Source organism: Schistocerca cancellata, chromosome 8, assembly GCF_023864275.1.
Source record: "Schistocerca cancellata isolate TAMUIC-IGC-003103 chromosome 8, iqSchCanc2.1, whole genome shotgun sequence".
NCBI lineage: Eukaryota > Metazoa > Arthropoda > Insecta > Orthoptera > Acrididae > Schistocerca > Schistocerca cancellata.
In genome coordinates this window covers 132,065,035-132,089,143 of record NC_064633.1, presented here as the reverse complement: position 1 = coordinate 132,089,143, position 24,109 = coordinate 132,065,035, and the positions used below count along the sequence as shown (strand labels likewise).

The 24,109-nt window shown below is 38.8% G+C and overlaps 1 protein-coding gene across 1 annotated transcript in view; it reads right to left on the bottom strand.

The window, feature by feature from the left end:
• Positions 1-24,109, bottom strand: part of LOC126094822 (G kinase-anchoring protein 1-like) — a 72,358-nt gene that overhangs the window by 23,792 nt on the left and 24,457 nt on the right. The window contains exons 3-4 of the mRNA XM_049909402.1: positions 13,978-14,361; positions 8,508-8,673 (exon numbers count right to left, since the gene is read on the bottom strand). Of these exons, the coding sequence (XP_049765359.1) occupies positions 8,508-8,673; positions 13,978-14,361 (550 nt within the window). The remainder of the gene's footprint in view (positions 1-8,507; positions 8,674-13,977; positions 14,362-24,109) is intronic.

The following is a 24,109-nucleotide window of genomic DNA, read 5'->3' as shown; positions in this document are numbered from 1 at the left end:
TTTTTTCGAGGAGATGAGTCCTGCAGGTTCTGTTAACTATACCATCACTGGTAAATGCTATGAGGGCCTGTAGTGCATCAATGTCATTCCAACCCTTCAACTGCATGTATGTGTGGGTAGGATCATTTTTATGCAAGATGGCAGTACTCTGCACATAGCACAGCCAGTGAAGCAAAGGCATTTCGGTAGTGCTAGAATTATCAGCTGTCATTTCCCTACAGACAGGCCGTCCAGATCACCTGATCTTAATCCATGTGACTTCTGGCTGTGGGATAATCTGAAAGACATTAGCTCAGTGCTCCAATTATGAATGTAGCTGAACTGAAGGCACACGCTGCGCAACACATTCTGAACAAGACCTCCGAGGCACTCTGATCTGTTATGTAACATGCTGTTCCTCAATTCAACTTGTGGCAGAGAATGGTGGACAGCTTACTGTACATGCCTTGCACCATTCTCATTACAATTATAAAGTGATATTTTCCTTTTTATGCGTTTGCGGCCTCAGGACAATTAAAAACCAATTCATTTTGCTTTTCATGCAGTTTTTGGTCCCAGGACAATTAAAAACCACTGTTGTTTTGCTTTCTGTGCAGTTTTCGGCTTCAGGACAATTAAAAACAAATTTTTCACATCTGATGTGGTACGATCTTGCCATGATGGATGCACTTACCTATTAGTGTCATACCTGTTGACTGCTGAACTTGTGGAGTCACACACATTGATCAGTGTGAATGGTGTAATGTGTAACTCAAACCATAGTCATCATATTGTGATTTGTCTGTCATTTGTAGCTGATTCCACATAAGTTAAGATGCTCACAGTGCAATCTGTTGGTAAAATTTTCATTGACTGTTTTTGTTCCATGACATTTCCTCTTGTATCATTAATATGCTGCTTAAATTTGATGTCATTCTGAGCACTAGTTCTCTTTCTAAAGTTTTTTAAAACCGGAACTTTAATTATGGATACCTTGTATAATAAAACAAAAAAAAAACATTCACTTCTCTTGACAGTAATTCACTTCAGTAAAGATGAATACTGAGATCAAATTAGTTAAGCACTGGTGAGGGAAAGAGGAGCTGGTTAATGCTTGTATGTATAAGTCATTAAGCACATTTGCTCAGGGGATAAATAGGCAGAAAAATGTTATTGCCATGATTTAACATGCTTAACTGTCCAATAAAAAGAAAGACACATGTTGGAATACAAGTACCAAGCACAGCTAACGAAGTGGAGTACTGTATTTGCTGTACTCCAAAATTTGCCTTTCTACATTTTACTGGGCAATTTAGGGCTTTAAATTATGACACTGGCACATATTTGCCATCTGAGAACGTTCATATTGAATGACACCAGAGGCTTAACAAATGTACCTAAAATAAAATTTGAGGAGACTTTCTTAATACTTATAGTAATCAATTGTGCAAGCAAGTTCTGAGGCATCAAGAGATCACAAATTTAGCATTAGAGGGCAGCGTGGAGGGTAAAAATCGTAGAGGGAGACCAAGAGATGAATACACTAAGCAGATTCAGAAGGATGTAGGTTTCAGTACGTACTGGGAGATGAAGAAGCTTGCACAGGATACAGTAGCATGGAGAGCTGCATCAAACCAGTCTCAGGACTGAAGACCACAACAACAACAAAGCAAAACCTGATCAAATATTAACTTTCTTCCAATTGTCTGACTGAAGTATAGATGCCATCAGACATTTTCTATGTGACAAATGATGAGCATCCAGCATAAAAAAGGAGCCAGGCAAAGAGATTTTATAAAGCTATAACAGTCACAGGGACACAAAGTATCGAACATTTATTCATATAAGCAAATACTGTTTCTCATCTTAAGGATTTTGCTGTTCATATAATTCATGTGAGTCTAGATGACGATAGCATGCTTTTGAACAAATTACAGGACTTCTTCAATGGGCCTATGCAAATGATGGATGGTTTGTGGGCTATCAAAAGGAGAAAAGGGAAAAGTACAACTTTTATTTATGCATCCTTGTGGACCAGCAATTTCTTTTTCATAACCAAGAAGACAAGATGAATTGAATGTACTTTTAAAAAAGATTCATATTTCGTAAATTTGATCTCACAACTGCCACTGGAAGTACATAAGGACTATCAGATAAGAGCTGTGAAAGCCTTGCATATTATAATGTAAAAGAATGTGTTGTTACATCACTAATGTGTCATTATTGATTGGGAGAACTACGACTTGGTTATGTCAGTCAAAAGAAAATTGCAGTATATTATCTTAGACTCTAAGATTGTTACTGGATCACTATAATGATTCCCACTGCAAGGCATTCATAAATAACACATTGTTAAATAATGACAGCCACACCATTGTTTAATGAGTAATACTGATTAATATTACTGTATTAACTTCTGCATACATGGTGGGGTCTAAGCAGAGCCCATGACACATAGTTTGATTATAATTTCTATTGTTGGTACACTACAGACTCGTCATTTTAGTTATTCTTAGTGTGCCGCGGTGGCTTGTGAAAGGTGGATGTGTGGCATGCTCTCGCAACAGTACATACCTATTTTATATTGTCGCGGTTTCTGTAGACCACATGCACGCTTTAATGCAGTATGTATTTACAATATGCCAATTTGCTTTTATTTCAGTATATTTATAACAATGGCTCACTTTCTCTATGATGAGTACATTTCACGACTGTCAGAAGGACAGAAAGGACTCAGAAAGCTAAGACATAGAAAGAAATAATCCAGAAAAAGAAGTTAATGAAAGTAGTGATCATGATTCGGTACATAGTGAACACCTTTCTGATTCAGAGATTGAGCAAAGTGAAGGCTCTTCTTCTAGTGAGGAGGGGGAGGAGGAGGAGGAGGAGGAAGAAGAAGAAGAATGCCCAGGGAACTATTTTTATAGTAAAAACAGACATAAATAAAGTAAATCTGCTCCACACTTATCTCATATATGACAGCACAATATCGTATGAGTGTGTGTGGGATTGAAACAACATGCTCCTTGTAGAAATAAAATGTCACCAATAGAGAGTTGGGAACTATTATTTACCAATGATGTGATTGAGACTATTGTGCACTACACCAACAAAAAACTTGAGGACAGATATTCAATTCCATTATTATGGCCATATTATTGCTGTGAGTTATGAGCTTACATTGGATTACTTTTGTTTACTTCGATATTCAAACTAGGACACTATTGCCATGATGTCCAGAAGCTGAAAGGCTTTCACAAAAAAAAAAAAAGGTTAGATACATCTTAAAGTGAGAGAACCATGTGATCCACACTGTGGTTCCTGAGAAAGTGCATCTAAACAGCATTGAGGCAAACATCATCATTCATCAGCTGAGATGGTTAGATCATGTTCATCCCATTAGTGGTACAAGATTTCCCTGCCAAATCCTTTATGGTGAACTCTGCTCATGCAGTAGACATGATGGGGCTCCTCTGAAACACTTTAAGGACCAGATAAAACCCATCTTGAAGATGACTGGCATAAACATACAAATATGGGAAGAATGTGCTGTGGACTGTTTCCAGTGGAGGAACACTATGTCCACTGCTGTAAACTTGTTTGAAGAAGAGAGGTGAACTGACATGCAAGAAAGTTCCATCAATTACACCCCCCCCCCCCCCCCCCCTTCCAACAATTCAGTCCGATGTACATGGAAGCATGTTTTATGCCAGGATTGGTCTGTTCCGCCACAGAAACACTTGCACAAGTTGAAGTGAAATGCTCATAATATGCAGGAAGAAGCTGTGCATACTTGACATCATGCTGAATGCCAACGATAAAAATCAAATTGTGCAGATGTTAGATCACAGAGGGCAACTGATTTTACTGGTAGAGATATTTTTCGAGGAGTGATGGGAATAAACAGATTTTTATTCATTGATTTGAAATGTAACTTTCGATGACATCGGTGCACGAGAAGAAAGAAAATCTACAGATGGCCTTGATACAAGAAAGTTTTGAAAAGTTTATTATCAATTGTAGCACAAACTATTCTTGTTTGGAATATTTATGTGTTTATGAAATGTTGGTAAAATTTTGAGGAAGGTGCACTTTCATAATGTTTATCAAAAGTAAACCTGGAAAATATGGCCTGAAAATGCATTATATTTTCAATGCAAAAACTTATTACTTATATAATGTATTTATATACTCTGGAAAGCTGCTTAGCCAGAGAAATATCCCTTTTGCAGTGCAACACAGGATGTTCTAAAACTTGCACAGTCATTTTATGAAAATAATAGAAATATCACTGGAGGCAGTTGGTTTAGATCTGTTGAGTTAGTAGATGAATTATTGAAACGAGGACTAACATATGTGGGTACTGTATGAAAAAACAAATGAGAAATTCCTCATTAGTTTTTGCCTAATAAAACGAAACCCACTGAATAATCTTTATTTGGATTTGTATGAGACAACACCTTTGTGTCGTTCGTTCCAAAGAAAAATAAAAGTGTAGTTTTACTTTCTCCTATGCATCACAAAGTGTCTGTAAATCACAAACTACATTATACTCCGGGCAACTGCAGCTGTTGAAAGGCAAGATGTTCAGAAGAATTCTGCTCACAGCTTCTTCTTTACCTTTCGCTTGGCACACTGTTGACGACAATCTCTGAATAGAAACTCTTGAGTAGAAGCAATGGGTATGCCTATATGCTTTTAACACTGTGAGTATATTTTAAACATCCCTTTGGTAATTTTAATATCCGTAAAAAATTGTGACACTGTACTTTGCTTTATATGGCGTAAGTACACCTGACATGTGGCTTAAAGCCGTGAAACTGGTGGTGTTATAATAAACAACAATTTGAATTACTGAATTTTACAGTAACACTAAAGGAGTAGTTGACGTCTTAGATTTGAAATGCTCAAATTACGCTTGTTCACACACAACAAGATGATCAAATGCAGTCTTCAGTGCTATGCTGAGTATTTCCCTTGCTAACGGATATGTTCTTTGGGTTGGTTCTAACCCAAATAAAAAAATCAGCAGCAGAGAATGCATTAACTCCATTGCAATGAGTCTTCTAAAGCCATACATTTGCATCAATTAAAAAATAACCCACATTTGGCCAAAGATGTAAGGTAAATAATGTGCAAATTGATTGGCAGAGAACACATTTTATCAATGCTTAATGCGGATAAGCCTGGTCCTAGTGCTTCTAAAAAGCAAAGGGGTTATATTTGCCTGAGGTCAAAAGATAAAAAGAGCTCTCTAATATGTAAAACTTGCAAAAAATATATTTGTAAGCCTCATTTGGAGAAAATCAATTGTCGTTTGTCCTGTGAACTCAAAGAAAACTAATGAGTTTGTAGGCACACAATAATTTGCTACAATCATTTTTATTATTAGTTCTTTTCATTTTATAATTTTAATTTCATGTTCCCATTCAGAAAAAAAGTTAAATTAGAAGCTAATTTTTGAGATGATTTTTGTGTCATTTTATCCAACCTTTAAAAATAACAAACCAAAAACATATTTTTGTAAATAAGTTACAATTTCTGTTAAGACTATACGATTTAAATAATAAATATGTTTTTTTTATTAAAACATATAAATTTGCATCTTATTTCCAATAATTATTTATAAGCATACCTAAACTCTGTTTGGGTATATGTAGATCCCACAGGTGACTGTTTGTTACTAAAAACAGTGCACATACTTAAAGGCTAAGTCAATTATTCATAATCTTTTTTGACCATGTGTATGGTGTATGATAAAAGAGTTCCACAGGAAAGACACATCTTAATTTAAATTTACACTTATATTTCTAATAACATACTAAATTTATTGTCACCACATAAAAATAATAATGATTTGGCAGCCTTACCTGATTTCTGACATACAAAGTTTGCAGTAAAACTTAGTAATAAGTCCAAAGCTCTACAGATTATGCATTAGGTGCTGTGCACACCAGAAAAATAAAACTTATTTTAATATGTTCCCACTGAAGCACCATCACAAAATTTGGCATGTACATCAACTGACAATATGCAACTAACATGTTTTAAAAAAATAAAGCAATAAATAAGTAAATAAATAATATCCATTTTGAGATTTTCAAAATAAAAAAAAAGTCTGTTTGGAAAAATTCTGTTTTGTTATGAATAACACAAAGTAGGATGTACTTTTAAAGCTTATAATACACTGAATAAAATGGCACAAATTTTAGTTCTGTAAATCAAACAGTTTCTGAAATATGGTGATTTTAAGTTTTCTAAACATAACAAAAATCATATATTTTTGGAAGTTTTTCAAAAAATGATAAAAGAAAAGATCACACATTTCATGCAAACAAATACTACTACAAATGTAAAAAAAAATCAAACTCTGAGATTTCAAGATCCACATTACTGGTTGATTTCACATGGACTGACCCATGCATCCAACTGATGTGTTGCAGAGAATGCTTCTTACCAATGTTATGTGGTGGAGGGTGCTTCATTCCAAGGCTGCATAGCGAACAGCACTTCTTACCAATGTTGCATGGCAGAGACTGCTGCCTACTGATGTGTGGCACAGGGTGCACCCTACTGAAGTGTCAGAATTTCATGTGCGCAACTTTTCAATAATAACTTGGCAGAGGAGACTAGGCCTAGTTCTTACATGGAGTAATTTGTAACACACGAGTTTTGAATTAATGATTGGTAGTAACACATTTTCCTTCCAGTATATGGTAGCACATCATAGTACAGCTCTCCTGCTGATCGCTTGAGGGCAGGCTGTAACTGTGATGTAATGTCCAATCGTGCTTCCTAAATTAAGAAAAATCGTCATGTTGATCTCATTAAAGTTTTAAGTTTGTGAAAACTTAAAACTTGCCCAAGATTGACAATGATACAGTTGAGACTCTTCTTTTACATTCGTCTAGAAAGGGCTGGAAAAATTAACCTTACAGCTGTCATGAAAGAATTTGTTTCCTCATCCGTGGAATGGAAATCTATGTTTGGAAATGGTATATACAATTTTTGGAGTCTAAAAAGAAACATGTAAAAGCACAGTATTCCTAAAATAATAACAATAATAATAATGAGAGCTATGTCAATGGCTGTTTGGTATTGCTGTCTACAGTAAATCAGAAATACGGTTCATAACTAGTCTCAGAGAAAAGTACAACTAATTCTGTCCAAGCTAAGTGATCTCTTTTTCAAAATTGAAAGAAAGAAATTGTTTTCAAGAAGCAAGCTCTATAAAACTGGACAAATATTTAGGACTTCTAATATAAATGAATTGCTTCTCTTTGTAAACAACATGCCGTAACACCTTCCCACTCTATCTATATACATACTTGCTTAAAGGTTTTGCTGAAAGATACATATCTAATTCACATTACACAAAATCAGTGACTATGTTTGCTTGCTGGCAACAGCCCCCCTCTGTCCACCAAACAATCACTGATTAGGCTTCCTTCCCCCTCACCCCTTCCAACAATCAGTAGGTAGTCTACTGACAGTGGTAGAGGTGATGCATTAAAAGCAGCATCTTTACTAATATATTGTTGTTGTGGTCTTTAGGCCAGAGACTGGTTTGATGCAGCTCTCGACTCTACTCTATCATGTGCAAGCTTCTTCATCTCCAAGTACCTACTGCAACCTACATCCTTCTGAATCTGTTTAGTGTATTCATTTCTTGGTCTCCCTCTATGATTTTTACCCTCCGCGCTGCCCTCCAATACTAATATATTATGAGACCAATATGGATAAAACTGGCAAATACACTATGATAGTTAAAATAGGACGCAGTTCCCTATCATAGGTTTTCTTATTATAAAATATATAATTCTTTTGAACATTCTCTGACTTGTTATTCATCCTACACCTCTGCAATTTAATTGTTAGCTACCCAGTAGATGTAATTACTAACTGCAAATATTCACTTATTTATAGACATTTCCATTTTCACATTCTCTACTCACCTTTCTTGGTTGTTTCTGGAATTTGTCTCTCCATTGGCAGGTGTTATGAGGTTCCGCAAATGATAAGCTGAAACAACTTTCACACTGTTCATAGTGTTTGATGTTCCTTTGCAGACTCCTGTTTTATCAGTTAAACAACTACCACCTTACATGAAACTTCCTGACAGATTAAAACTGTGTGCCGGACTGAGACTCGAACTTGGGACCTTTGCCTTTCATGGGCAAGAGCTCTACCACCTGAGCTACCCAAGCATGATTCACGACCTGTCTTTCACAGCTTCAATTCTGCCAGTACCTCATCCCCCACCTTCCAAACTTCATAGAAGCTCTACTGCAAACCTTGCAGAACTAGCACTCCTGGAAGAAAGGATATTGTGGAAGCATGGCTTAGCCACAGCCTGGGAGATGTTTCCAGAATGAGATTTTTCACTCTGCAGCGGAGTGTGCGCTGATATGAAACTTCCTGACAAATTAAAACTGTGTGCCGGACCGAGACTACCACCTTATAAACTTCATAATATTTCTCACTGAATTCTTCTAACTAAATATTACAATGAATGAACTATTACTTACTTTCACCATGAGCAAGGATTTGACAGAGTTTCTTGTTTCTTGTTCTCACATTAAGCAATTCTTCTCTTAATTCAGCAATTTCTTGTTTTAATAACTCATTTTCGTCTTTTTTCTTTTCTAGAGCATCTTGCAACTGAGCTACAAGAAGTAGTTCATTAAGAAAAGGCTAAAAATAAGAACAAAAAGGAAAATGTTTGTTTAATAACTTCTGGAGCAGTAATTATACTTACAGTATCAATGGGCTACTACAACACTATGGAAAGTTAAACAAAAAAATCTATCTTGTCTTACAATATTATGAAAAGGAAAGTTGCAGCATTGGCTTGGATTGAACTAGCCCAGTGAAGTAATGATGAGGGTCGGTGTGCTACCCAGCCTGGACATGGTTTTTAGGAAGTTTCCCCACATCCCACTAGGTGAATACTGGGCGGGTGCCGGAGTCCCGCTTCAGTTACATGAATCTCAAACATCCAGAAACTTATGCTCACTTTCACATGAATAATACTACATGTAGAAATTTTTTGCTCACTTTCACATGAATAACACTACATTCTGATAGTTCGGAAGAGACACATTTTTTGTCCCGGGTAGGGGAGGGAAGATAATGGGGTGGCGACAGGAAGGACATCTGGCTACCCCTTGTTTCATTAAGATATGTTACTTGGCAGCAACACATCACACAAAAGTTACTTTCAAACCTTAAGTTTTGCATAACAGCATATATTGGCAGACCCAGATCAATCATTGGCACTGCAGTACTTGTAAAACTACTTTTTGTAAGGTTTACCATCTTCACTTTGACCTATGAGACAATGTTAAAATAGTCATTGCTCCAAATCCAATGATGAATACCTTTAAGCCGTCGGCACACGGACCGTGCATCCGAACGCTGAGCGTTGAGCGTGCTGAGTTTCTGACGTCATAATGTGGAATAGCACGTTCGGGAGTCTTTCGAGCGTGCAGGGCAATATCTGGCATGTCAGATATTCCGAGCGTGCGTCTGAGTGTTGACCAATGAGATGGCACAACGCCACCTATGTCACATGCACACCATCTCCCTTCAGCATTGAGCTGTGAGGTGCCATAGTGGCATTCAATTCAATCTTATACCTATATATGTCATTTCTGAGCACCAGTAAATTGAGGATAATTCGAAAGCCAGTTGTTAACTGTGTGATTCGTTGCAATAATATAATGAGAAGCGTCATATTTGTCGCAGAAGAGTTATTGTAACTTGCGTGTTATGAGAGTATATCATTTGAAGGTAGCAACACACTGAGGATCCACCAAAAATGCATTGTTCTTAGTACAATTTGTTATAATTAAATTTCAGTTAGTAACATAGCTACGATTAAAGCATTCAGCAAGTGGTAACATCTTATAGACGCCGGCACGGTAGCTCAGCGTGTTCGGTCAGAGGGTTAGCTGCCCTCTGTAATAAAAAAACTGAGTAACCGATCAACAATGAACTTAAATGGATGTCGTACGACGTCCGCCCCGAGCAGATGCAACGAACAAAAGAGAACTGTGCCCGCACGGTAGTTCAGCGTGTTCGGCCAGAGAGCAGGTTGGCCTCTGTAATAAAAAAACTGAGTAGAAGGGTCAACAAACAAACTTTAACGGATGTCCTGTGATGTCCGCAACGACCAAACCCATCGATCAAAACAAAGGACCAGATGTGTGATTGATGATGGTTCATATCTTGCCAAATCTTAATATTTTTTTCCATAATATTCGCGTATATATAAGGTTCTGATGCTTTATTATTCGTTTTAATGTGAGTATATACTATAATATTTGATGTTATGTAAATATAAGATCACTTCCCTTTTTTTTTTTTTGGGGGGGGGGGGGGGGGGGGGGGGGGGGGGGGGGGGGGGAGTGAGCTTGTTCGATTGGTTTCATCTGCAGAACAGCTTGCGCTACTTGCATAAAGATATTTTGTTCCTTTTGAGTTTCGTAATTTACATGTTGTAAAGTTTCTGCTGATGGGTAGGAACAGCGGTTCAAGTGAGAATGACTTTAGGGTTTTACTAAAATGTGGGGAAGATAAAATAGTGTTTATCTTATGTGGAGAACTATTGCAAATATGTGTCGCACTGTTTGTAATGGAACTTTTATAAGCTGTGTCCTTATTGATTGGACATGGTACTTTCCTTTTTGTCTTAAAACATGTACATTAGTACTGAAGTTTTTATTTGTGTATATTACATATAGAACAACGCGACTAGGATATGAACAATGGAGGAAATGTGCATTTGAATAGAGCTAACGTAGGAATTTTACGCAGCCTGTTGAGTAAACAGTGGGATTTACGAACTAGAAGCATCCCACAACTGTCGCAGGAGTGCGTTGCGATCGCGTATACCACGTTGGGGCCCACGTACCGTATGCACAAGTCTCATCGTTCCTGAGCGTTCAGCAGCACGTTGAACTTGGCACGCTCAACGTTAACGTTCGACAGCACGCTCCGTGTGCTGACGGCTTTAACAAACTAAATGCATTCAGGAAGATTCCGAGATATGACCACTGGATGGAAAAAAGTACACTGCTACCAATCAATACACCATGTCAACTGGTTCCTTGTAACTTATGGAAAAATCTCCACAATGGACTAAGGTAGGATAACAGTTCACTGCTAATTTGGGCAACAGTCACAGTAAAAACAAAACACTTCAAGTCTGTACAGAAACATACGCAGCTTACTGATTTCAACTGGATCTCACCAACTCTGTTTCTGTAACTGAATGCTTACTTTAGTTAGGTAACAGCTCCATGATCTGATAGAAAGGTGGTGTTTACCAGTCACTTGCATACTCTCTAAGCTGCATTGCTCATGGGGACAAAGTTCCAAACTATCCAAAACTTTAAATACTGACAGAATAACTTTAATGAACATTGTATATATCTAATTCCTTAATTCAGAATCATCAAACACTTTTAAACACTAACTCTGCCCTACGCTGCCCATGACTTGCCTTCTTTACTCAGAAAGACTGCCAGTCATCTTCTTGATGTCTCAAGTTTCAAGAAGTTCCTGTAATTGTTTACATATTCAAGCCTTTCTGCCCCAGGAAAAATGTAATGATTCTCACTGCTCCTTCCTTACTCCACCTGCTAGATTCCTTTGAAAAGTGTTCCTTCCTGCCAGAACTTCTAGCATGTTATTTCCAACTTAAAAGATCCCAGGAGAAAACCTGTCATCATGGGGAAATCTCCAACACTTAAGCAGCCTAGTAAGTTTCCAACCACAATACACTTTATGCAGCTTCAGGACAAACCAGCATATCAGATCCAGACTGGCACCGTCAAATTCCACCAGATGTGTCTACAACAGCCAAGATGACCCCACAGTGTGGCCACCTGTTATAGCAGACTCAAAAAGATTGAACACCCTGTCCCAACCACAATATAGTTCAGGTAAGTTTAACTCTGAACCCTCATTTCAACAGGCTCAGGAATGATATGTTACACAGATGAACTGCTAGTACTACATACTACTTTGACAGAACACTTACATGAAAAAGAACCTCTGCCATACACTAGTTAACTTTGAATGTACTCACCATTATCTCTCTGTATGAAACCACTACACTAAGAGTACAGATTGATGAACACAGACAAACAATCTAAACTGGTGAAAACTTCCTGTTGTGGAGCAGGCAACAACACTGGTGGTTACGACAATGGAAAATTTGAGTCTTTCTTCCCAAATGTCTTAAGGGGAGCTTGCTCAACAAGATATCCCCAGTTACATTACCCAACATGCTATTTCTCTTACTGTGACCTATCCTCCTTAATGTTTATTTCTACCATCCTCTTCTAACCCTTATCATGTATCTTTTCTCCACTTTCATGTCATCTTTTGTGGCTTTAATTAGCGTCTTTATTCTAATGCCTTTTCCACAATTTACTTAATCTCTGCTTTTTCTCTCTCATTGCTCTTCTTAATCTCATCTATCCTTCTAGTCCATGCTGCTTTTTTCCACCTGACTGCCCCTTGCCACTTCTGGTTACTCGATTTCAAATCTCACATGTTTATAGAATTTTATTATAAATTTCTCTCTTGATCTGTCTCATGTCTGCCTTGTTATGGGAGCACAGGGTGGCTTTCCTAGGTACTTGTTAAAATATCTAAAATATAACAAGTACCTAGGAAAGCCTTGACTGGAATACTCTCTTTCAAATTCTGAAGGTGGCAGGGGTAAAATATAGGGAGCAAAAGGCTATTTACAATTTATACAGAAACCAGATGGCAGTTATAAGAGTCGAGGGGCATGAAATGGAAACAATGGTTGGGAAGGGAGTGAGACAGGGTTGTAGCCTCTCCCTGATGCTATTCAATCTGTATATTGAGCAAGCAGTGAAGGAAACATAAGAAAAATTCGGAGTAGGTATTAAAATCCATGGAGAAGAAATAAAAACTTTGAGGTTCGCCGATGGCATTGTAATTCTGTCAGAGACAGCAAAGGACTTAGAAGAGCAGTTGAACGGAATGGACAGTGTCTTGAAAGGAGGATATAAGATGAACATCAACAAAAGCAAAACGAGGATAATGGCATGTAGTTGAATTAAGTAGGGTGATGCTGAGGGAATTAGATTAGGAAATGAGACACTTAAAGTAGTAAAGGAGTTTTGCTATTTGGGGAGCAAAATAACTGATGATGGTCGAAGTAGAGAGGATTTAAAATGTAGACTGGCAATGGCAAGGAGAGCATTTCTGAAGAAGAGAAATTTGTTAACATCGAGTATAGATTTAAGTGTCAGGACGTCGTTTCTGAAAGTATTTGTATGGAGTGTAGCCATGTATGGAAGTGGAACATGGATGATAACTAGTTTGGACAAGAAGGGAATAGAAGCTTTCGAAATGTGGTGCTACAGAAGAATGCTGAAGATTAGATGGGTAGATCATATAACTAATGAGGAGGTACTGAATAGTATTGAGGATAAGAAAAGTTTGTGGCACAACTTGACTAGAAGAAGGGATCGGTTGGTAGGACATGTTCTGAGACATCAAAGGATCACCAATTTAGTATTAGAGGGCAGCATGGAGGGTAAAAATCGTAGAGGGAGACCAAGAGAAGAATACACTAAACAGATACAGAAGGATGTAGGTTGCAGTAGGTACTGGGAGATGAAGAAGCTTGCACAGGATAGAGTAGCATGGAGAGCTGCATCAAAGCAGTCTCAGGAATGAAGACCACAACAACAACGCCAACCTAGGAAAGCCATCCCGAGCTCCCACAATAAGGCAGAAACATGACAGATCAAAGGAGAAATCAGTAATAAAATGCTACAAACATATGAATATTTTAATTTCCTACAATCCGTCCTCCTTTCTGACATATCAAAACACTTTTTGTTTCAACATACATTTTTTTGTTTTTATTTATGGTTAAGCTTACTGTCACCTCATAAATAGAAGTTTTATTTGGAGCTACAATATACATATGGAAACACATTTACTCACCTCACGTGCTTTTCGTAGTTCTTCAGAGTGTTCACGATCAAGAACTTTCTTGGTATCACTCTGGATTCTTTCAAAGAATGTAGTATCATGTTCTATTTGATTTGATGAAATTATTGATGGCTGTTCTGACTCAGACTCTTCTACAGCACCCATTGCATTAAGACCATCGGATTCCACCATATTATTAAACTGCTCTAGTGACATGGGTTGTGCACGGTTCTGCTGCTTTTTTGCCCGTTTATTTCCTCCATTAGCTGCCTGTCGTTTTTCTTGTTCTTGTGATTCTTTCTTCAACTGCTCGTAAACATCTTTCTTTTCCTCATAGTCCAGCTTCGAGAGGAGGATGGCCTGCTGCAGATCTCTTTCATATGATTCTTCTACAAACTGCAGAACAGTGGAAAATTAAATATCAACATTATTAGATAATGGTTTTGAAAAGTTGAAAAGTGTTATGTAGTCTTTTTACACAGTTTTCACAGCACAATTTATATTTATTCTTAACTCGTGTTCACTCGATTACATTACAATATTATTTCAAAGGTGGAAAAAAAAAAAAAAAAGAGAAGAAGCCACTCCACAGACAGATGTTCGCTAACATTCCTGACACACACATTATGTAACAAATACAGTATATTGGCTACAAGAAAAATTTCTAGACTTATGATTGCGTTGATGATGTGCATAAAATTGCAATTTTCAAAACTGGATATTAAATGCTGAATGTAATCACTGATGAATGAGTTTCATGCCAAGGAAGACGTGTGGTTGTATCATGTGTCACCTTATAGGTGACCTGCATGTATGCTGTGCCATCTTGTACAAATTGTAAAATGAAACAAGTATGTAAATGTCAAAGATTGGAAAAATCAGATAACAGTAATCACCTAGGATGTATTCAAGACAACCACAAAAATAATTGACTTTATCTTGAAATGAAATAGCAAGGTCTATTATAGATGTTTCCAACTTGCACGTCCCTGCCAGATATACAACACATTTATATGGACGCTACATCAATGATCACTGATCAAAAAGGAAAAGAGGTAGATCAGTCTAGTCTGTCTCATACATGACCACTGGTTAATGTAAGTCCAGAATGTGAAACCTGCACAACCATATTTTCTGGCCATGCTGTGCTACCTGGTGCTGTGAAATTGTGTGGTTTTGTTTTCTTTCTTGCGGTCAGTTTCATTTACAACAGCAGGGCTTTGAAACCATTAAATAAATTGTTTCTACTATATATTCATATATTCTTTCTTCTTATATACATACGTTGGAACTTAAATAGTGGCAACACTGCTGTGGAGACACTATGCAATGGAATTTACTATTGTCGCTAATAGCACACGTTGTTGAAATACCTACCTTACCTCTGAGCAAATGGACTCGCCCTTCACACATCACCGGCATGCGCACAATCGAGGGGAAAACAGTCACTTGTGAGTGAGCAGTCTAACGTAACAGTGTCACTATTATTTTGAAACAGGAACAACAGAGTTGTATCAAGATTGAATGTGTCAGAGGTCGCACAGCACAATAGTGTCATCTAGGTCTTCAAGAGGCGTGCAGGGAATCGGCACTGCTGTACAGAACAGTGGCATGTTAGGTAAAAGCCTTCAATGACGGTCACAAACTGTGGCAGACATACATTGGGCAGGTCGTTCTAGAATCTCTGAAGAAGAAGTGCATGCTGTTGCCACGTTAGTGGACAGTGATTTGTGAGCTTGCCCACGAAACCAGATTAGCGCATACAACTGTGCTTTGCATCCTGAAGGAATGCCCGGGCGTGCAAAAAATAGCATCACAATGGGTTCCGCATGACTTGAGGGAGATGCAGAAATGGATTCATTACAACACTGCTCAAACGCACTTCGAGCACTGTGAGTGCGAAGGAGAGGCTTTCTTACACCTTATCGTAACACTGGGTGAGACATGGGCCAAATCGTAAGAGCCAAAACTGGAACACCAATCCAATGAATGGTGTCAATATGCATCACTGTGAAACTCAAAAGTGCGTCAGAGCCCCAGTGTGGTGAAAGTTATGGTGATTCTCATGTATGACTGTGATGGTGTTATCCTAATCCATTATGTTCCTCCACAGCAGACCGTCAGTGCACGGTATTACTGTTTGTTTTTGGAGCATCACCTGCGACCAGCTTTGTGAAAGAAGCAGCGATACTTTCTGCGCAACCCACCCATCATTTTGCACGACAACGCGCGAGTGCAAACAGCGTAAGCTGTGGCTGCTCTGTTCGGTCGATGGGACTGGGAAGTACTGTACCATCCATCATACTCCCCGGACTTAATTCCTTGTGACTTTGATTTGATTCTGAAGATGAAGGAACCACTTTGTGGTATTCGCTTCAGAACTGTTCCAGAGATTCAACAGGCAGTAGACCTCTCCTTTCGCACCATCAACAGAACAGGCTCTGCTAACAGTATATTTTGCCTTCCACATCACTGGCAACAGGTTCTACACAATGCTGGTGACTACTTTGAAGGACAAACAGGTGCAAACATGTAACTCTTTTGTATCGGTTGTGAATAAATAGTTGCCACTATTTAAGATCCAACCCTCGTATAATTTTCCACAAAAATTGTATACACATATGCATGCTGTTTCACCCTTCTCCTCACACTCAGTTTTAACAAAAAACAAGAAAGTTTTATTTATGACTTAACAGCTTTTGAATACTACTATGGAATCTGAATCATCTGAAACTTTGTAATCCAACTGATTTGCAGATTAAAACTCTGTGAAATACTGTCATTGATACTACTATCATGATAGATCCAGCAACAGGTGGGATATCTCATATGCTGTATACCAATCATCCCAACCAATTTAGAAGTTACGTCGCATTTACCCATTCTTTTCAAGAACATCATTTCCCAACTGAAGTTCACTCTTAATTACAATAAGCGAGGCTCAAGGTCAGATAGAAGGGGAGGATTAGATGGGGAGGGAGAATGGACAGAGATAGACAGGGAAGGAGGAAATGAACACTGAGAGGGTAGAGAAGAAGGTGGAGAGATGTAGAGGCGAGGAGGAGACAGACAGATAGAGGGGAACACGGTGATGGACATAGAAAGGAGGGAGGAGGAGGAGATGGACACAGAGAGGGAAGATTATTGTTATGATTATCTTCTTTCCTTTCTCAGACCTTAGGTCTGGTTAAAAATGGAAAGTGCCGCAGACCTTGATCAAGTGTGGACTGTCTTTTAACTGTACGGTATATGTTACATTGCATTTAGGAACTTTCAGGTAATTGAACATGTATCAATAATTACAGATTTCTGTAGTTGTATATATAAGTTTGGATGTAGCTGTATTGCGTTGATGTACTGGTGGATATTGTGTGGTATGACTTCTGTAGTTGATAGTATAATTGGTATAATGTCAACTTTATCCTGATGCCACATGTCCTTGACTTCCTCAGCCAGTTGGATGTATTTTTCAATTTTTTCTCCTGTTTTCTTCTGTATGTTTGTTGTATTGGGTATGGATATTTCGATTAGTTGTGTTGATTTCTTCTTTTTATTGGTGAGTATGATGTCAGGTTTGTTATGTGGTGTTGTTTTATCTGTTATAATGGTTCTGTTCCAGTATAATTTGTATTCATCATTCTCCAGTACATTTTGTGGCGCATACTTGTATGTGGGAACATGTTGTTTTATTAGTTTATGTTGTATGGCAAGTTGTTGATGTATTATTTTTGCTACATTGTCATGTCTTCTGGGGTATTCTGTATTTGCTAGTATTGTTATGTGGTCTACTGTTTCTATTTGTTGTTTGTAAAGTCTGCATTTATCTGTTGTGGTATTGGGATCTTTAATAATATGCTTGCTGTAATATCTGGTGTTTATTGTTTGATCCTGTATTGCAATCATGAATCCTTCTGTCTCACTGTATATATTGCCTTTTCTTAGCCATGTGTTGGATGCATCTTGATCGATGTGTGGCTGTGTCAGATGATACGGGTGCTTGCCATGTAGTGTTTTCTTTTTCCAATTTACTTTCTTCGTATCGGTTGATGTTATGTGGTCTAAAGGGTTGTAGAAGTGGTTATGAAATTGCAGTGGTGTAGCCGATGTATTTATATGAGTGATTGCTTTGTGTATTTTGCTAGTTTCTGCTCGTTCTAGAAAGAATTTTCTTAAATTGTCTACCTGTCCATAATGTAGGTTTTTTATGTCGATAAATCCCCTTCCTCCTTCCTTTCTGCTTAATGTGAATCTTTCTGTTGCTGAATGTATGTGATGTATTCTATATTTGTGGCATTGTGATCATGTAAGTGTATTGAGAGCTTCTAGGTCTGTGTTACTCCATTTCACTACTCCAAATGAGTAGGTCAATATTGGTATAGCATAAGTATTTATAGCTTTTGTCTTGTTTCTTGCTGTCAATTCTGTTTTCAGTATTTTTGTTAGTCTTTGTCTATATTTTTCTTTTAGTTCTTCTTTAATATTTGTATCATCTATTCCTATTTTTTGTCTGTATCCTAGATATTTATAGGCATCTGTTTTTTTCCATCGCTTCTATGCAGTCGCTGTGGTTATCCAGTATGCAATCTTCTTGTTTAGTGTGTTTTCCCTTGACTATGCTATTTTTCTTACATTTGTCTGTCCCAAAAGCCATATTTATATCATTGCTGAATACTTCTGTTATCTTTAGTAATTAGTTGAGTTGTTGATTTGTGGCTGCCAGTAGATTTAGATCATCCATGTATAGCAAATGTGTGATTTTGTATTGGTGTGTTCCAGTAATATTATATCCATAATTTGTATTATTTAGCATGCTGGATAGTGGGTTCAGAGCAAGGCAGAACCAGAAAGGACTTCATGAGTCTCCTTGGTATATACCACGCTTAATCTGTATTGGCTGTGATGTGATATTATTTGAATTTGTTTGGATATTGAGTGTGGTTTTCCAATTTTTCATTACTATGTTTAGGAACTGTATCAATTTAGGATCTACTTTGTATATTTCCAATATTTGTAGTAACCATGAGTGGGGTACACTATCAAAAGCTTTTTGGTAATCAATGTATGCATAGTGTAGTGACCTCTGTTTAGTTTCAGCTTGATATGTCACCTCTGCATCTATTATCAGTTGCTCTTTACACCCTCATTCTCCTTTGCAACAGCCTTTTTGTTCTTCATTTATAATTTTGTTCTGTGTTGTATGTGTCATTAATTTCTGTGTAATGACTGAAGTTAATATTTTGTATATTGTTGGTAGGCATGTTATGGGCAATATTTTGCTGGGTTTTCTGTGTCTGCTTGATCTTTAGGTTTCAGATAAGTTATTCCATGTGTAAGTGTATCAGGGAATGTGTATGGGTCTGCAATGTAACTGTTAAATAATTTAGTTAGATGTGAATGTGTTGAGGTGAACTTCTTTAGCCAGAAATTTGTTATTTTATGTTTCTCAAGGGGCTTTCCAATTGTGCGTAGAATTAATTGCTCGGGTGACTTCATGTAGCAAAATTATCACTTCAGGCATTTGTGGTATCATCTTGTATGTGTCTGTTTCTGCTTGTATCCACCATGCATGCCTGTTATGTTGTACCGGGTTTGACCATATGTTGCTTCAGAAGTGTCCCATGTCTTTTATGTTTGGTGGATTGTCTATTTTAATGTGTGTGTTATCTATTGTCTGATAAAATTTCTTTTGGTTTGTGTTGAATGTTTGGTTTTGTTTCCTTCTATTTTCACTTTTTTTGTATCTTCTAAGTTGTTTGGCCAATGATTGTAATTTCTGCTTCTTTTCATCTAATTGCTCTATTGCTTCTTGTTGTAAGATTTTACGTAACCTTTTTCGTTTTTTGTCTCATATTTAATTTCTTATAAATTGTGTTAGCTGTCCAATGTCTTTTCTCAGTTTTTCTATTCTGATCTGTAGCCTGTGTTGCCATGCTGGTTTTGTGGGTTTCTTCTGAGTGTTGGTTTGTTCTGATCTCTGCCTAGTGTGTATATTTAGTGTAGTGAGTGCTCCTATATAAACCAGTAGTTGTAACTTTTCCATAGTTGTATTTTCATTTATTTTGTTGTGTATGATTGTGTTGATAGTTGTTATTGTTGTTTCCACTTGTGGGTTATTTGGTGGTCTATGCAAGAATGGTCTAATGTCTGTATTTGTGTCTTTGTATTCTATATATGTTAGCTGAAATTTTTCTTCTATATCTAACATGTGTGTCACTTCGTGTTCTATTTGTGCTTGTTCTGGTGGCTGTCTTAAGATTTCGTTTTCCTCTGATTGTTTAATTGATGCGTGGTGTTCTTTGTTTGTTTGCTCTGGGATGTTTGAGTCAATTACTGTATTTTCTTCTTCTGATTGCACATTATTTTGTTCCAGTATTTGTTGTACTTGTTGTTTAATGTTTCCTAATTCTGACTGGGGTATCCTGTTATTTTCTATTATTACACGGATCTGATCAGCTAGTCGTTGTTCTGTTAAAAATTTTAATTCTGGGTATCTGGTAATAAATTTTGTGTATACTTGTGATCTGTATCCAGTTGTGTTGGTTCCTAAGTTTGTTGCTTGGTAATAATGTTATATCCTAGCCAGTGATGCCAACCAAGCCCGCTGCCAAAAGGTTGGCAGCATCAAAGTCCGGACGCCGTCCGCATAAGCAGCGCCAGCGATACAGGAAATCGCCGCAAGTCTGCGCGCGCCACCGCTGGCTTCTGCCTTCTTAAGCGCTGGAGTCGCGAGCGCTAGGACAGTTCTGTATTCGCTGCTCAGTTGTATACTCACCACTGATTTGTGTACTTGCTAGTCAGTTGTGTGTTCATCGCAGCAGAGTTGTTGTTTGTCGTCAGCCGACGCTGACCTAGCCGCTCCGACTCGAACTAGACAGATTTCTGTAGACACGGAGTTCACTACTGTGTTTCTGTATCTCCGTTAATAAAGATAAGTACCGACTTTTATTTAATCAGAGTGTTTGGGTTTTCATCTTTCTGTTCACTGTTCCAGCGGACCAGTCGGCCCGCTATTAAAAGTGTGGCGGTGACTTCGTAAGCCGTTTCTACAGCGAAGTGTTTGTCGTTACGAACGCCGCCACAAAAAATAACAGAACATGAGGTGTCGGTTAATTACATCTGACCATCTCATCCTCTGTCTTTGTTTTCCTTCTAGAATGGTTGCAGGAAGCATATCCTGCAAAACACCTCTATTTGGATTTAAATCATTTTCCGTGTGGCTAGTAGTGTCGTTACCATTGTGGACGGGCATAGGGTTCAAGCGTCGTCCCCAACCACAACAGCGCTTGTCCGAGACTTCGTTAGTTCTGTCCTGAACCAACTAATCACACTAAAAGGGGGGTTAGCCCTATTAGTGGTTTGTTCTTTTCGTCGCCTTTTACGACTGGCAGAACATACCGAAGGCCTATTCTTTTCCCGGGCCTCCACGGGTAATTATTATTATTATTATTATTATTATTTATTTATTTATTTTTTTTTTTTTGATACAGTGAGGTAGGCAAGCTGAGAGTGGACCACAGATTGGCCAACAGGGCGCACTCAGTAAGAACATGGGCTCTATCATCAGTAGACCCCCCCCCCCCCCCTATCGCAGAAAGAACTCCTGGGTGAGCCCTGTATGGCTGATGCGTAGTTGGCACAACACAAACGGCATCTTTCTGAGAGGTGTGGAAAGATGTATGCCACACCTTAGTGGACCCTTTAATCACTCTCAACTTGTTTTCGGTTGTAGTAGCCTGCCGTTCCAATTTCCAGAGCCTCAAAATATTGAGTCAAAGTTGTAATCTTAAGTCTGCCCCATATCCCAACATCAAGTTGATCTCCTGTAGTTGTGTCTTTGGCTACACAGTCAGCAAGTTCATTTCCTGGAATGCCTATGTGGCTCACTGTCCAGATGAAGGCCACCATCTTTACATAGCTGTAGAGCTGAGCCAGTAGGCCCCAGATGTTGGCAACCAAGATTTTTGGGACAGCACAGGGTTATGTATTTTAAGCAACCCATGGAATTGCTACACATCAGAAAGTTCATCTGGGATCTTATGTACTGTAAAGCCTGAGAGATGGCAACCAACTACGCAGTGTATACACTGCAAGCACTCAGCAGAGAGTGCTTCTCTTGCCCCTTGCATATGCAGAAGCATAACCGACGCAGTCATTGCCTTTCGATCTATCTGTGTAGATGCATTACTGAATTAGAATAATCATGGAGGATTGAAAGAAACAGGTGGTGGAGAAGGGTAAGATCAACAGTGTCAGTTGGTCTGCCCAGTTTTGGGCTATGCACAAACCGTCTGAACTGCTGGTTGTGGAACAGAGTTGAGTGATGTGGGTGGGTAGGCATCTGGCAGATTGTGACACATTAACTTGTCAGAAGCTGCTGCCATCAAACTCACAGCGGTGGGACACCACCTTCCACCAGGAGCCTGTCAACAGGGCTCGTACGAAAGACCCCCGTTGCCAACTGCATGCCAGTGTGGTGAACAGGATCCAGCACTCAGTATGGATGGTGCTGCCAACCCATAGGCAATACATCCATAGCCCAAGCGGGTTGTAATCAGTGGTTTGTAAGATCTCAGAAGAACTGCACGGTCCACACCCCATGAGGAGTGACTACGAAAACTAAGAGCATTCAGCTTCTTCATGGAAGTTGCCTTTAGCTAGCAGACGTGCAGCAGCCAAGTTACCTTGTGGTCAAATAAAATACCTAAGACTTCGAAAGTTTCAACAACTTCGCTAAGATAAAATTCTGGGTGCGGGTGCACAGTCCAGAGTCGACAAAAATGAATAACTTGTGATTATGCACAAGAAAATTGATACCCGCAATTCAGAACCCAGTCATGGACTCTCCAGACAGCCCCCTGAAGTTGGTGCTCAGCGATGCACTGTAATGCAAAGGCATAGTACTGGCAAAGACCATGCAGGTTCAGTGGTGGAGAGACTGTGGGGTCCACTGCATTTACGAAACCACTGATAAAGATAGCAAACAGTGTTGTGCTCAGAACCGATCCCTGAGAGTATCCAGTTTCCTGTACATATTGGTTGCTGAGGTCGAACTTATCCAGACCCAAAAAAAAATCGGAGAGATCTGAAATTCTGCATAAAAATGGGTAAACAGTCCAGAAACTTCACTCATGCAGTGTAGAGAGGATGTAATGATGTCAGGTGGTATCATACGCCTTCTACAGGTCACAGAACACAGCAATCAGATGTTAGTGATATGCACTGTGGATTCCAAACAAACCAGGTGATCTGTGGTGGACCAGAAAGCCTGAAAGCCGCTTTGGAACTGGCTTCAAAGTACCAACAGAGATAGTGGTTGACCATTCATTCGAATAGCTTACACAGCCCATTCATTGCAGAGATTGGCCAGCAGTTAGTTAAAATATATGGGCCCTTTCCTGATTTCACGACAGAAATGATAATACCTTTCTGCCACTGAGAGGGAAATACTCCCTCCTGCCAAATGCAATTAAAAAGCTCGAGGATGTGTTTCATGCTATCAGCACGACGATGTCTGAGCATTTGGTCATGGATTTTGTCAGGTTCAGGGGTCATACCATGACACTCTGCCAAAAATGCTGCTAAGCTCCCATTCACTAAAATGGACACTGTATGATAGAGAGCTGTATGCTTGGAAAGATAGCGGGCGGCACTCAATAAGGTGTTTAGATGAGGATGGACACTTCAGCAAAGTGTGCCGCAAAACATTCGGCAAGTACCACAGGATCAGTGCAGATGTTACCATTGACAAGGATGCCAGGAACTGCTGTGGGCACTGGGTGGCTGCAAATGTCGCAGAGTTGAGTCCATACTTGGGATGATGGGTTGTGGGATCCCTCCCAACAGTTCTGCTTCCTTTTCTTTATTAAAAACTGTGCTCTCATCTAGAGTCTCTTGAATGCTATTAAATTATCCATACAGGAATGGCACTTGTTCCACTGAAGTACACTGGGGCATTCCCTGTTAGCTGTGGCTATATCTTCAGACCACCATTGCACTGGTGGTCGTCAGGATGAGCCAGAGGAGTAGGGTGTTGGCTCTGCTGCAGCATGGGTAATAGTATTAATAGTATCCTGTGCCAATTTGTCGATATTCATCACATGATTGGCTGCAAAAGTGGCTGCAGAGGAGAAAGCCTGCCAAACGG